We start from the raw sequence: 15,545 nt of genomic DNA on the forward strand, positions 1-15,545 counted from the left end.
GGCGCCCTCCTGTGGCAGGGAAGAGGGTCACCACGTTGGCTTCCAGCTGTCCAGCTCATGGCCGCCCCGTCAGACGAGAGATTTATTAAAACGCTGTCCGTGAAGGCCTCCGGGAGCCATAAAGTCCAGGCTGTTACAGTTACCAATTGGAAAATGACGTTTTTTTTTTCTGTGCCGGGGTGAAGCGGGCCATCTCCGTCATGTGTGACGTGACAGCGAGAGCCGTTCCAGTCCCTGTCTCAAGGTCACCCTGGGACAGGCCCCATATAAATAGGGGTTGACCCCTCCAGATGACGACCCTTTTATTAGATTAACCGTCATAAAATTCCATCAAGGCCAATGTGGCGTCTGCGTTCAGACCCCTCATTAGTTGGTCCTAATACCGCGGTAACATGATGAGTCTACAGCCCGGATCACGTGTCTGTCAGCCGAGGCGGAGCGGAGCTCAGAGCTGGAAGCCGTCAGCGGTGACACCGTGACACTGGCACAATGGCGGCAGAGATGACTGCATGCTCGCACCACGTTCAGTGGCATCACCGCCCTACCCCCCTGGCCCGATCCGTCAGGGGGGTACGGCCATTCTCTGGGCAAGGCTTTGTTGGGTATTTCGATTATTTTTGATTTCAACGTTCTCAAGGACTCGCTGCTTCTGCGTCTTGATTTCTGCCTTTGGGTTGCCGTGGCCACGTGGCTGGCGTGTGCGTGTGCGCGTGTGCGTGTGCGCGTGTGGCTTTCCGTGAGTGCGTGGCATGGCTTGCGGTGGACGCCCCCTCCCCTCCCCCCGCACGCTCGTGCCTTCTTGCCTGCTGAACAGGCTTCCCCGCGTGGAGCGGCCCAGCTCGCCTCAGGTCCCTTCCTGTTGTGTTTGGTCTCCATCCAGCTGCATGCGGGGTCCCCTCGCTCCGTCAGTGGTCACATGTACTCTGAAAACAGTGCGAAGCCTATGTTCCTCCTCCACAGCTCCGAGCTCGGACTCATTAGCGCACACGCTAATGCTACCACATAGCACGGCCTGCATTCAGCTCGTATGCCCGGCAGGGACTCTGTCCTGCTATTACACCTATAACTCAGCAAAAACCATCACATCATACATTAGCATTAGCACCAGAGTCATTCCAGGAGCCCACTGGATAGGCTGCAGTAATGATATGGTTGTACATTAGCACGTAGCATAGGCTACAGTGAAATCTACCCCAGCCAAAAGACCACTAAACAGTCAACCATTAGAGAAGCCATCCTTCCTATATGTGATATAATGAGCTGAATGGCACTAAAATAACTTCGACAGAATGTTGAGATGTGTCGAGTATTCAGTCACACGTGTATCCGCACATGCTCCTCCATCGCACTCGATCTCAGCTCTGTTTTCTCAATACATTTGAGCCCTGGCATGTCTAGATGCCTCTCTCTGCGCGATCCTGAATCCGCCCCCCTCGCCCCTCAGCAAGACCCCTGCCCCCTGCCCCCCACCACGACCATCTGCTGCCATTGTGCGTTCTCTCCCTTCCACAGGGTCTCATCTGTCAGGATGCACCATTCCAAGGCTGTACCTTCTGTGATCTCACTGTATTACTGACCATATTTATGGACCATCCCTACCAAACTGATGTCGTATTCTATTCCCTGTCTGCGGATGCTCCCCCCCCCCACCTCCCCACCCCCCCTCAGCCGACCTGTGGGCGTTCCCCTGTCTGCCTATGTGTCTCTAATTTATAGGTCCATAGAGAAAAACTGCCCGAGTCTCCCTCTCTCCCCTCTCTGTGTGCTGACCCCATCGCCTGTAGACCGCCCCTGAAACTGCCCTCAGTGGTCTGCTCGCTTCACAGCTGCTGTTTCCCACTAACTCTGCCCCTTTGCAGCGGTCTCTCTCTGGGTGTGGTCGTGTGTGTTTCACAGCAGAGGTGGGTTTGCGGCCTGCATCTGAAAGCGCCAGCAGTCTTATCGCTCCGTCTCTTTTCCACACCCTTAATCCCACTGCCCTGGCTTTTATGACGTCTGCAGTCATTCACGGAGAACCCAGTGACTGATAGACCAACAGGCCTCCATGGTTTGTTTTCCGGTTTAGGGATTTTTGGAGTCTTGTTTTTTTCTAAAAGTTTACTCTTCTATTAAACAGACACTGTTATTTTTACATATGCCAAGACGTTATGCAATTCCTATTTCTATATTCTAGGTGCTTTGATTTCTGGGTTATTGCATCATGAAAATGCTGGTGGGAACGCAGTCTGTTTCTCATCGCTGATCAGCTGCAGCGCACACGTTGTATTGAAGTGTTCATCAAGGCGCTGGAATTGAGGGAGCTTCGACCGAACGCTGCGAGCGTTCAAATTAAATGTTGACCATCCTGTGGAGATTTCAGCTTTACTTCATTCCTTTTCTGTACCAACCTATGAAGCATGACCTGAGTCACATATTGGTGGAAAAATTGTCAGAGACAGATAAAGATCACCTGTTGTGGGAGATCAAAACTACGGTATGTTTTCCTTAGAAATAAATTTTTCCAGAGCAACAAATAACAGATACCTAGCTTAAGGTGGGGATCTATTTCCATCTGCTGTTAACGGAGGAAAACACACAGATTATTAGCACAAAATTCATGTTTTTCTTATATAATTTATTTTCCTTTGATCTTGTTTACGATTGTCTTCCCCGATGCTGGATTCTGCTTCATTTCATTCCTGTCTCATGTCCTTAGAGCCTCTTCCTTTCCTGCTGGTGCAGTTCATTTCAGACTCACTGGAAACATGTGGCAATGTGCACATTTTCAAACAATCTACCAAAGCTGCAGCATATTTGAAGCCTTCCTCAATACAGTCCACGATTTTAAACGGAAGGCACTTCTTAAGCTGTGAAACTAGTGACGACTTTGCTCACTGACCTAATAGCTAACAGTGGCGAACAGCGCTCTGCTCTGAACTTACATCAAATAACATCCACAGATTCCTGAATTGTGCTCAGGCGGCCTGTGCTTCCCAGGGAGGGGGTGGGCTCGGACCCCCGCGGGCTTTCTTCACTCCTCTGTTGTCTTCTGGCTTTTTCCGCTCAAGATTTTTACTACTGTACAACATAAGCTGTTATATCTTCCAGTGATGTTGTTCTTTGAATCTCTGTGATGTGCTTTGGGGTAACTGTGCTGGGAAGGGCCGTTATATAAAAATAAACGGAAATATAAACGCAAATAATGACCCTGGCAGTGAGTAAAGCTCACATTGTACTACATTTTACTATTAGTTTGCTAGTTTATTTTGAAACTGCTCCCATAAATAAGAGACTGAATTCAAATTAAAGGAGAGGACACAGCGTTAGAATAACAATATTCAAATAAATTGCTTATTAGAATGCTTTAATGAAACAAAGGCTGCAAATTGGATTATTTATTGACTTTATGCACTTACCTGCAGTGGTATAAATAGCCCTGGCTGAGTCCTATAAGGGCTAAACTGATTTTTATATGAGCTACACAATTTACTAGCATGTGCCTTAATTGTGCTTTAGCCAGTGCGATCAAAGGTAGGGTAACAACTGACATTGATGGGGCTCAGAGATCTGGGGTCATAAGGTGAGATCTTAGACTTTTTAGGTAGGCAGCACTAAGCTCAGAATGGTCCGGCCAAGTTTTACAACATACTGTCAAGTTCTCAAGCCAGTTGGTGTTTTGAAACTTTATGGAGAACAAGGTAAGATGAAGAGAGGTGTGAAGTGAATATGCAGAGTGGATGAAAATTAGACAGGCAGAAGGTGTTCTTGCGGAGCCAGAGACGCCAGCCAGATGGGAGCTTCTGCGGTCCAGGCGGGAAGGACTCCAAGGCATGCGACAGGGGGTCGGAGCAGAGACGGTCATAGGAAACAGCTGGATTTTTCAGATCTTTGCAGAGGATGTTATGGAAGACCCAGGTCTTGCTTACTGCTTTTATGTGACAGCACCCTGGTTCTAGGGGATTTAAACAAAGAACTCTTGAAGGCAGGGGGGAGCTGGGAGGCAAACTGGGAGGTGTTTATTCAGGAGGTGATGAATAGTGGGAGATCTGGGGGCCACACTCTGGATCAGTAGGGATAGGCTAGGGTTGGGGCTGGGAGCCTGTGAACAGCTTAGCTGAAGACAGAAAACATCTGGTTCCGGCTGACTAATACTAAGCAGAGTGGTTATTTAGGAGAAGCCGAGCAGGTGGTTTGTGGTCGTCTTCACAAAGAAGTTCAGAACATTCTCTGTAGTTCAAAAAACCGTGAGCTGAGAAAAAATGCAGAATTAGGATGAGATATATGCTCTTCTCTCGTATCTCACGAGGAACCCTTACCTGAGATGATGGTTGATAAGAACAATGCTGGGGTGGACTGTAAATTTTGAATCTTGAATTCATCCCATTCATGAGGGCTTATGTTTGGTCAGGTCTGTGCTAATGAGCTTCAACAAGCCATTAATGGGGAGAGATAACTGAGCATCCAAGAGGATGGAAGTTGGCAGAGATGGAGAAGAATTTGAGTGGAATTACAAATTATATTAAGTCTACTTTACCATCAACAGGACATTTCATATTCATTTCAAAAATTTGTATTTCCTGAACGGGGAGCTGCCTCCAGGCTTTCTGAAAAACTTACTTTCTCACTTAGTTTAAAATTTATGCGGGGAGTCTGTGGACAGTTAAATTTATGCACTCTGGAAATCGATATTTTTCGGACCCAGTATTAACACTCAGCAACACATTCCTGGGTGCCTCACTGTGTGATTAAATGAAAGTCAGTCCCTCCACGTTGGTGGTTCACCAAATCTCGTGGTGTCTTTGATGTCAAAATGCTCCCCGTGGGAATTATAGGTTGGAATTCCCATGCTAAAAAAACCACAAATAGACGTGTTTTATTACTCTGAAGGACAAATACCTCACCTGTGGATATAGGAGTGATGGCACTGAGGCGTCTGCACATCAGGAGGAACGTGGGGAAGATGAGAAGGTGTGGGGGACTGAGGGAAAGGTGCGGTGGCCAGCGGGGTTAGAAGCCAGGAGAGGTGAGGTGCTGAGATGTGGCCTGTTTGCGTCAACAGATACCCAAAATAACTGCATAGGAAGGTTTTCTGCTATTGGGGATTAGCGGAAGATTTCAAGTAGAACTTCAAGTAATGCTGACCGTTTTTTCTCATTTGTGTTTCGTGCGTCAGTGATATTTGTTGTTATATCGGGACACGGATGTGTTCTTTCACGTTGCCTTCCTCTGATGCATTATCACAGCGGTCGTCTTTCTGTTGCTGCTACCCAAAAGACACAGTTTCACATCTTTCAGCAACATGACTGGGAATCCTTCATCCAGTGAGGAAGTTGCTCGCGTTCTCCTACCAGGTGTGAGAAATGACCTTTGATAATTATTTGATGCAGACTAAAGCCATTGTAAATAATTTCTGCTGTTACTGGTGGGAAACAGGAACATATCAATGATTACTCTCTTGATTTGTTTCCCCTTTTAAATCTCGACTGTTGCAAAATATATTACAAACACAACAATGACTCCAGCGGCACGGAAGAGAGAAAGCATTTAACAGTTTAAAGAAGCAAAAAACGTCCTCTGTTAAACTCGCAGCTAAACGAACACTAATGCCTGTGTTCACATGGTCGCTTCCCTTAGTGTATTCAGCCTTTGTAATAACATAGACATTTAAGTCGTTCCTCACAATTTTCCAGCTGTATTTCTCATAAGAGTATTTATTCTGTGTCCCGAATTTGTCAGGCACAATGGATTCTATTCAGCGTGACCATCAAACCAAAGCACAATTTTCAGTACAAGAGCAGTGTGGCTGCCAAAGCACAGCCTCTAGCTGAGAGTCTGGAACTTTAGCCATCTCATCACTATGGTCTCGTGTCAGTCAGGAAAGAAAGGGTATTTTTGGGGTTAACCGTTTCTCAGATAAAGCAACACGTCGTCGCTCATTATAAATCAAGCCATTTTTTATGGCCAAAACATTAAACTTTTACATATATTGGACTGAATGAGTACATATTCTGGAGGCCTTAAGGGAGCAGAGCGTCTGACACTCGAAAACAGACCTTTAAAAACAGGAACGTATCTGCTACAGTGCTGGGCTTCTGTTTCTGACCTGTTCTGTTTTCTCTCCTCAGCTAATTGTCCGTGTGCTCACCAGCTCTCGCAGTCTGTCTGGTGTCACCCAGAAAAATTCAAATAATGTTTTCTCCTTGGAAAAATAATGACCATCCTGTCGTCCCGTCTTTGTGTTCTTCTGCTGCTCTGAAAAGCAGCTGATTTGTAAAGACAAATTCAAAGGCTGAATCTGCACAAGTGGAGGCAACAGTGATTTCTAAAGAAGGAAAAATGCGTGACACTGAGAAATATTCCTTTTTGTGCCTCTGTTGTCAAAAGTACCAGAGAGACTCCCTCAGAGAGAATGCTACTCAGTATGCTCTTCTGACAGCCATTCACACAGTGTTCCTTTGATAAGATTATCAAAACACACAATATCATTTTACCCTTACTTATGTATAAATTAAGTTTTTGTAGATATGCATGTAATCGCTATTATACAGATCTAGGCACAAAACATGAAATTATTACAGAACGTAAAAAGAGTAAAGCAGTGAACTAAACTGAACGTGAAAAAATGAAATAAAATAAAAGGTACGTGGGGAATATGAAGATCATGAAGGAAAAAGTACATGGAGAATGTGAAGATCATGAAGGAAAGGGACATGGAGAATGTGAAGATCATGAAGTAAAAAGTACATGGAGAATGTGAAGATCATGAAGGAAAGGGACATGGAGAATGTGAAGATCATGAAGTAAAAAGTACATGGAGAATGTGAAGATCATGAAGTAAAAAGTACATGGAGAATGTGAAGATAACGAAGTAAAAAGTACATGGAGAATGTGAAGATCATGATGTGAAGATCATGAAGGAAAAAGTACATGGAGAATGTGGAGATCATGATGTGAAGATCATAAAGGAAAAAGTACATGGAGAATGTGAAGATCATGATGTGAAGATCATGAAGGAAAAAGTACATGGAGAATGTGAAGATCATGATGTGAAGATCATGAAGTGAAAAGTACATGGAAGAATGTGAAGATCATGAAGTAAGAAGTACGGGGAGAATGTGAAGATCATGATGTGAGGAGTACATGGAGAATAATGATATAATACACTCTGGATTTTGCCCCCGATCCTTGATAAGACTGTGCTCCTGCTTTCTCAGTTGTGTGTTGCTTTGGATAATTATCTTTTAAATTGATAAATGTGTATATATACAAATATGTGAAGAGTATGGAGAAGGTGAAGACCATATCCGTCAGCAGCGTCCCTCGAAGGCTTTGATCTAAAGCAGTGTTTCCCAACCCGGCCCTTGGGAACCTGCAGACAGTCCACATTTTTGCTCCCTTCCAGCCCCCTGTCAGACAGTCGACATTTTTGCTACAGGAGCTAGGAGGGAGCAAAATCCGTGGACTGTCTGCAGGTCCGCAAGAACCGGATTGGGAAACACTGATCTAAAGAGATATAGGGACATGGCCTCGGTTTTGGTTTTGCCCGCTTCAGCCATGTGTACTGGATCTGCAAAATCCACCCAGACTGTGATGGCACAAAAGGTTATTTGTCTGAAGGGGCAACCCAGCCCTCAGTATTTAATCTAAACAGGCCTTTCAACATTAATCACTAGCATTAGTCACAAGGACCAAAAGGAGACCCCCCCCACCCCACCCCCGGTTTCACAGCATGTCAGTCTATCACGTAGATATCTCACCCATCTCCCATTTTTCATCCAGCCACTGTGACACGTGGCCCTGCCCATTTTGCCGTGATTTTGAGATCGTATCGTTTGCCTTTTTTTTTTCATCTATCCACGGGCAGTGCCTTCAAATGCAGCGGCCCAGTCAGAGGTTACCGTGCTTGAAAGCTCTTGTTATAACGTAATGGCGCTCTTTGATGTCTGTGCACACAAAGGAGCCAGTGTCGGTAGGCAGACGGGGAATTCGTGTGAGAACATTCACACTTTTGGGAGTCGTCGTAGGTGTGAGCGCGAGCGTCGGGCATGTGCTGGGGGAGTGCGCCTCCCCCCCCGCGCCACTGATTTTGGTACCTTCCGCAGGAATAATCATGCTAATATTTAGACTGAGACGGCAATGCTGTGACAGGTCCAGATGAAGGCATTAGTACGGAGAGTGATAAATACGGCTGTAATCGCGGTCTCCACGCTAACACGCGTCTGGTTCGCTCCTGGTTCCGATGCCCCGTATCCCAGGGCGGCCTCGGCAAATGGGGGTAATCGTCCATCTACGAGTCTTTATGCGGAGCTCGCTGTCTTTGGAAGACGGAAGCCACGGTGACCCACATTTTCTGTCGCGCGTGAAAGCTGCCTGCTCCGCTGTAACGTCCTTTATGTCCGCGCGCCACCACCCCCCCCCCCCTCCCCCCTTTTGAAGTCAAGATGAGAAACAATTGACTTCAGAGATGAAAGATGGAAATCTTCAAAGGTCTGAGGCAACGTGTGCGGGGCTGGGGGCGGCTGTGTTTATGTCGCCCTGCATCTCTTCCAGACAGGAGCCTGTGTTCGACTTGAGCCCCAGGCTTCAGAGGGTATTAGAGGCCTCAGTCCCACCGCAAGCAAGCCCCCACCTCCCGCCGCAGCAGTACACCCCAACCCGCCCCCTCCTTAAGGATTATGCTGTCGTCCTGCTCCAGGGTTCTCTGATTTCTCTGCCAGGGGACTGGCTTCTGTCATACTTAAAGCTGCTTCCCTTTAAACTTGAAACCTCATCTTCAAACCACACTGCTGGCCATTAAGTCCAACAGATTCCATGTCAAAAGGTTTATTTTCCTGCTAAGCTACCCTTCCGAAAGCTCAAGGAAGCATATGAAACCATTTTGGAAACGGAGACGTGGAAAATTAGATGCTTAAAATACATTTCACATTCAAGATAGCCGTTTTTTTATGTAGAACCACATGCATTTACATTTGAAAATTTATATAGTTTACATCTGTTTTGTAATATGGCCAAATGGTATCACACTATCATATGATTTTAAGCGACTGCAGGGTTTTTGAAGAGTGAAATTCCCTTTTAGGCAAAGAAAGAAATCGTAAGACGAGGAATGTTAATGGGGTTAAGGGGGGGCTCCGTGCACATAAAAGCTGAAGCAAGGACAGATAATGGCCATAGGATATTGATGTGGACGCTTCAAAGGCCTCGTTCACTGCCTGCGCCACACTGTCCGAGACTAATCTCGCTCCGCCATCGGTATGATGTCACAGAAGACGGGCGAATCATGACTTCATGCTTTGCAGAGGGCCCGCTGACTCGGGGGGGCTGTCGATCTGGGTCAGAACATGGAAGGAAGCAGTTTCCATTTGTGGCAGTAATTGCCATCGGTAGCGTGATGCCCGTCTTCATTTCGGAGAGCACCCGCCATCAGTAGCCGTTTGTTTTTACACATTACACACCCTTTTTATATTTCCCTCTCCAAAGCGATGAATCTTTATCACCATTTCTCACCATTTTAATACTCCCCCCCCTCCCCACCCTCATAAAAAGTGTCGTCTTATAAATTGATTACATTTTTTCTAAAGCTCTATCGTCACCTTGACACCAGTGAAGAAAACAATCAGTGCGAGGACCCCTGCTGGTGGGTCTGTGTGGCGCGGTTTCGGGTGCGATTATGGACAATGGATACTTTGTGAGCCATGTCGCCATGCTGGAATGCACTTCACCTACAGGGTGTCACGCAGATGGCACAGAAAGATCACAGATAGTCGATTGTCACACTTGTTTTGTGAGTCTGAATATCGGCATGGACTGTTAAGCAATAAAAACCCTCTTTCTGTCCCTAAGGTAGATGAGACTGTTTGCTAGTCACCCAGGATGCAAATTCAGGCTCTTTCGGAACGGCGTGGAATGGGTGAGCAAGCGGCGGAACGGTGACCGTATCTGTTGACCGTCTCTGTCTTGCAGGCGTGATCCGGGAGAGCTACCAGAAGGGCCGTGACCAGCTGGTCCCTGTCACCTTGCTGGCCGTCGCCGTCATCCTGGCCTTCGCAATGGGCGCGCTCTTCTCCGGCATCGTGGTGTACTGCGTGTGCGACCACCGCCGGCGTGACCTGGAGCTCCCTGGCCGCAAGGACAAGGACGCCACGCACTCCCGGAGAGGCTCCATGAACAGCGTCACCAAGCTGACGGGGCTGTTCGAGACCCAGGCCAAGGACGGGAGGCCTGAAGCCGTCCTCACGCCTCTCATGCACAGCGGCCGCCTGGCGGGCCCGAGCACCAAGGTGCTGATCAAGGCGGACCAGCAGCACCTGGACCTGGCCGCTCTGCCCACGCCCGAGTCCACCCCAATGCAGCCCCGTCGCAAGCCCAGCCGTGGCAGCCGGGACTGGGAGAGGAACCAGAACCTGATCAACGCCTGCACCATGGACCTGGGCCCCATGGGCTCGCCGGTTATCTCCACGGACCTCCCCCTGCGGGCTTCACCGGGCCACATCCCCAGCGTGGTGGTGCTCCCGCTGCCCCAGCACCAGCAGGCCTACCAGCACGAGTACGTGGAGCAGCCCCAACGGGTCGATCTAGGTCCCCTGGGCCCGGATGACCAGGCGGCCACCCTAGAGTACAAGTCCCTGAAAAGCCCGTGCCACAACCTGGGCCTGGCCGAGAGCGATGGCCTGCCGCCCCGCGTGCCCCAGAGGGAGGCCTCCCTCGCCATGCCGCCCCCCGTGCCACAGATGGGCAAGCGGCTGGAGGTGCACTCGTCCGTCTATGGGCACGAGTACAAGCGGGGCTACGCTCACGGCGCCCAGCCCAAGAACCTCAAGAAGCACAACACCAACTCGTCCAACTCCTCACACCTGGCCAGGAAGCACAGCTTCGGCCGGCTGGAGAGCCCCCCACCGGCGCCGCAGCGGGTGGACTCCATGCACGTGACTACCCCGGCTCAGGCCGTCTCCCTGTCCCGGCAGCAGAGCATCAGTTCCTGCGGCTCTCTGCCCCGCATGGGGGCCAAACACCTGAAGCCGGACGTGCCCCCCAAGCCGGCCTTGGCGGCCCTGTCCACAAACATGAAGTCGAGCGACTCGTGTACATAAGGCTTCCCATGCCGGCGGTGATACAATGGCATACACCTTCGTTTGTGGTCATTGTACAGCAAATGCAACACACCTTAAAGTTTCCTTTTAAATATACCTATATATATATAAATATATATGAGATGGTTGTTGAGCTCAGGATATTGGATCTCAGTTCCTGGAAAACGTGGAACGTTTGTTGCAACAGCGTTTCGGCTTCGTAGGAGAGCGCCGTCCCTCAGAGACGTGCGAGTCGGACCTGCCGGACTGTGTTCAACACGGTGACCCGGTGGAAATGAGCTTTTCATGACGTGTTGACTGCCAAAAGCTCTCAGCTTTGATGGACCTGGAGTCGTGTGCCGAGCGCCGAGGACAGAGCCACATCGGCACGCTCGAGCGCGGGTTCAGGACAGGGCCGGGAGTTGACTTTGTGCGGGAAAACTGTGAAAACGTCTCTCAGTGTTACGGCGAGCAGCCACAGAATCACCATCTACTTCGGTTAGGGCGCAAGGCCTAACCTGCTAGTGTACTGGTTACTCAATAACACGTATGACTCTTTGTACTAACTTGTTGTATTTATTATTTAATAAGTGCTTTTGAGAAAATAAAAGAAACACAATTTTTTTAGGCTCAGAAGAGAAAAAAAACCTTTTAATATTAATTAATCGAGTGTGAAATTATTTAAAGTCATTAAACTGGAGCCAGTTTTTTGTCAAACAGGCCCACTGACTGTGCCAGGCCCAGACTCTCGACACACGCGTGACCTCTGGAAGGAGGGGATATTTATTAACCTGTGCCAGGTGGCTCTGTAGCAGAGCTGGGACCCACGAGGGTGCGGCCGAATCTCCCAAACGGCCGGACATCGCAGGAACCCCCCCCCCCACCTACCCCCACCCACACAAACACATGCCCGCCTTGGTCACGGTCCCATCTTAACACTGTGGCTCATTCCTGTGCAGGTTCAGTTTTGCATGTATGATCGCAGAAGCAGCAGCTAACATCCACTTAAAGAATACCACAGAAAATGACTGTGTGCAGGTCAGCACTCTGCCCCGGGGGTGCACGCATGCTGTGTCCCCCCTGCCCTGTCAAACGGCTCCATCTGTAAAACAGTGTCTTTCCTTCCACCTGTAAATTTGTGCCTTACACTTGAGTAGTGAGGATTTCTCTAGCTGTTAAATATGTCTCCTCGTAGTTTTTGACGATATTTCCCTCGTCCGATTAAAGCAAAAGTAAAGAATGTAGATGTTACCGTAACTCCAATCCCTAGGAATATTCGGGAGTGGGTGGGGCATTTCTCTCCCTCCCTCATCATTACTTGTGATTTCTCTTTTTTTCGTTTTGTTTTTTGATTGTGCCAATGATGTGCTTGAGGCGGCCATTTTGTTGTGCTGGAAAGTGTCGACAATGTTGTGGGTGTTTGTTTTTTTCATTCATCATTTCCTATTTTTTTTGCTATTTGATAGAGAGATTAATGTACATTCTTGCTATTGCCTCCTTGTGTCTGGTTGCTGCACTGCAGTAAGGAAACATAACGGTTATTCAGTACTGGAAAGAGATGCCGGTCTCTAGTGTTAAGGATAAAAAGTTCATCCCTAGACAACGGTAGCAGGCTGGTTCCTGCATAGTGAAGACTCCCCCTATAAAACTAAACCCTTTTTAAAAATATGTTTACATATTATAATGTTGAATTAGTTTCTTTTAATAAATTAACTCAATGTCAGTGTCTTTTAAAGAGTTTTATCAGCTGATCGGGTTTATTTGGGTTTTTGAAATGTACCAGCCAGACATTTCGACTGAGTGAGAGGGTCAGGCTCACCCTGTAGCGTTATGTACAAAGCTAAGCTTCTTAACCTTCAGAAGGTTGCCATGGCGGCGTGTATCGAGCCAGAGTGGAACGGGGCAGCGTTTTGAACCTATGTACCATGAAGTGAAGGAGAAGAGTTCCCATGAGTACCATTGAATGAGATGCAGGGATGTGTAGGACAATTTCAGAGGGAGAGGACGACGATTGTGTCTCAGCGCTGGGCCACTGTGAATAACAGTTTGTAGCGTGATATTTGTAGTACTAATAGAGTACATTTTATTTATTGAGAGACGTATATATTCACCCAATCTCTTCTTTCTACGACCCTTTTCAGCTTGATAGAGCCCCCGTGTTTTGCCGTGAGATGCAGGACAATGACTGCTTATCGCCCCAAACACAAAAGTTGGCAAATATGAGGATGGACTTCAGCTGTACATAGATATTAATGGGGTATGACTGCAAGGACAGGTGTAGTTGGTCAGGGGGTGCTAGTCCCCACGCCCTTTGGAGGGTGCAGCTGGCCCCCCCTGGCCATTTCTGGGGGTGTGTGGCTCTTTGCTGTGCCTTTGTCTTTTACTCTTGCTGCACCCTGCTTGGTGTAACGACGACCCATTCCCCAGCAGCCTATGATTTGTACGCTTGTAAAATATTGTGACGTCTCAAGGTTTTTTGCTGTTCTCTCCACTTCCTTAACATCTGATTCACAGCTAAATGTATGTTGTAAAGAAATTCTCTTTAATAAATCCACACGGTGATAAAAACATCCAACGTCTCTCCCGCCTCTTGGTTTCTACCTCTTGTGCATCCTGCTTAAAAATGGCCACCTCGTCACCTGAGCACTCGAGCTTCCACAAAGTGACAGGCCAGTGCTGTTTCCTGCAGGCAGCAATTTCACCTCGAATGCTGATACTTCCAGAACAAAACAGGCCTGAGATAACCAGGAGAAAGCTATCTGATGTATGTAGGTCCTGTTTGCTAGGAAACCAACATGAACTTGATTGTAGTGCAGAGGTTTTTTTGTTTTCTACAATAACAAATGGTTTGATAATGATCGGTCTGGAGACTTTCAGCAGATTTTTTTTTTTCGTTAGAAGCTTTATCAGATGATGTGGATGTGTCAGAAAAATCTGAGATCACAAAAAACACCCCTGACAGTGAAATGTAGTGCACCCTGCTGATGCAGTCTTGGTCTTCCTCTCTTTCTGTATCTTCCATGTCTCACATAGGTCATTTTATTTACTTGTTGAACCAAGATATTTTGTTTGTTTCAGTTGAACCCAGTGCTTATACAACACAGTGGTATTTGCTAAGTAAAGATTCGTCGTGCCCCGCATGAAGCCCACATTAGCGTGATAGCCATTAGGGGCTCGGTCTTCGGTACGGTCCTGATTTTGGACAGTGTCAACATGTCCGATCATGCTTTCCTGGCTGAGATAGAGAGAAACACACCTTCCTGTCATATACCCAGAGCTGCAAGCCCGCCTCCCATGTGGTCTGCCCCTGACAGGCCGCACGTCTGTGCTGCCAGTCTCCATAGGGGCCGTCAAGCAGGGCTCACATACGGGTCACTGCCGCTCATCAAACTGGGGGTCTCTGTGACCGACCCCTTCAACGGCCTAATGGACCAGAAGACATAGGAGAACATCAGCCAGGAACACTTGCCAGCACTAAAAAGGCCTCCAGTGTGGCTGCCCAGGTGACTCAAGGACCCTTAGACATTGGATCTTCTCAGAAGATGTGTTCAGCTTCCCTTCCTCTGTCATCTAGATACAACATGGTCTTCGAATCGAGAATAGCAAGGATGTTCTAAGCATGTTCTTTTCTATACAAAGGCAATAGATTGAGGGGTTTGAATCAATGTTCCAGCTGGGAATTTAACTGTGAAAAATGGCAGCTACATTCTCACCGGTTGAAAAGAACCTTGGACACCACGTGGAACATTCCTTTGGGGTGTCATGTGATCTGATGGCAGTGTCTGGTCGGTCTTGGCAGAAGCCTTCGTTCCCGGCGAGGCCGCAGGAGCACTTAGTCATGTGCACCTCTGTGTCATCAGTGGACTTTTCCAGTCAAACCGAGGAACCTGTAAGACCATGTGATCCTGAGCTGGTGCCCCCCCCGTCCACTGCTTATGGTGTCACTGCACTCTGTAACACACTGAGCAATGAAGGACTGAACAGCATCATTAAACGCAGACCGTCACTCACAGGCTTTTTGAGCGTGTTTTCCATACTTGTTTTCTCGCTCAGGGTTTTGTTTCCACCAGGTTAGGTGTAGCTACTAACAGCAACTGTCACCACGGCTGGCACTGTCGCACAGGAAACCAACACAGAGTCTGTCACCAGTGCAGGTGCTAATCACAAACAAAGCCTTTCTGCCTTTTTTTGTGATGCACGGTAACTCGTTTTTTAATTTAAAAAGGACAGCATGTTAATAAAATCATCTCATTGATGTGACATTTGTGTTGCAGAGCAAATTTCTCTGTCAGATAATAAGCAGTGTGGTTGATTAATTGTTACACAAACTGATTAACATTAATCTGTGGCTCATTATGATACCATTGTGTTTGTCACACAAGAACAAGGAAATTTACACTTTTTTTCCAACTATGAAAATGTATGTTGTTCTATTTCAAATTAAAAGCAGTAGAACTAAATAACAGTTATCAATGTGTAGCTGAGGTTTAGACTGTT

At 47.6% G+C, this 15,545-nt stretch overlaps 1 protein-coding gene across 4 annotated transcripts in view; it reads left to right on the plus strand.

The window, feature by feature from the left end:
* sema6a (sema domain, transmembrane domain (TM), and cytoplasmic domain, (semaphorin) 6A) overlaps positions 1–13,618 on the plus strand; it is a 70,457-nt gene extending 56,839 nt beyond the window's left edge. For all 4 annotated transcript variants that reach the window (XM_023836633.2, XM_023836632.2, XM_023836635.2 and 1 more), the window contains one exon: positions 9,943–13,618. In XM_023836633.2, coding sequence (XP_023692401.2) covers positions 9,943–11,069 — 1,127 coding nt within the window. In that variant the 3' untranslated portion in view covers positions 11,070–13,618. The remainder of the gene's footprint in view (positions 1–9,942) is intronic.
* Positions 13,619–15,545: the final 1,927 nt, after the last annotated feature.

Source organism: Paramormyrops kingsleyae, chromosome 2 (assembly GCF_048594095.1).
Source record: "Paramormyrops kingsleyae isolate MSU_618 chromosome 2, PKINGS_0.4, whole genome shotgun sequence".
In the NCBI taxonomy this organism is placed as follows: Eukaryota; Metazoa; Chordata; class Actinopteri; order Osteoglossiformes; family Mormyridae; genus Paramormyrops; species Paramormyrops kingsleyae.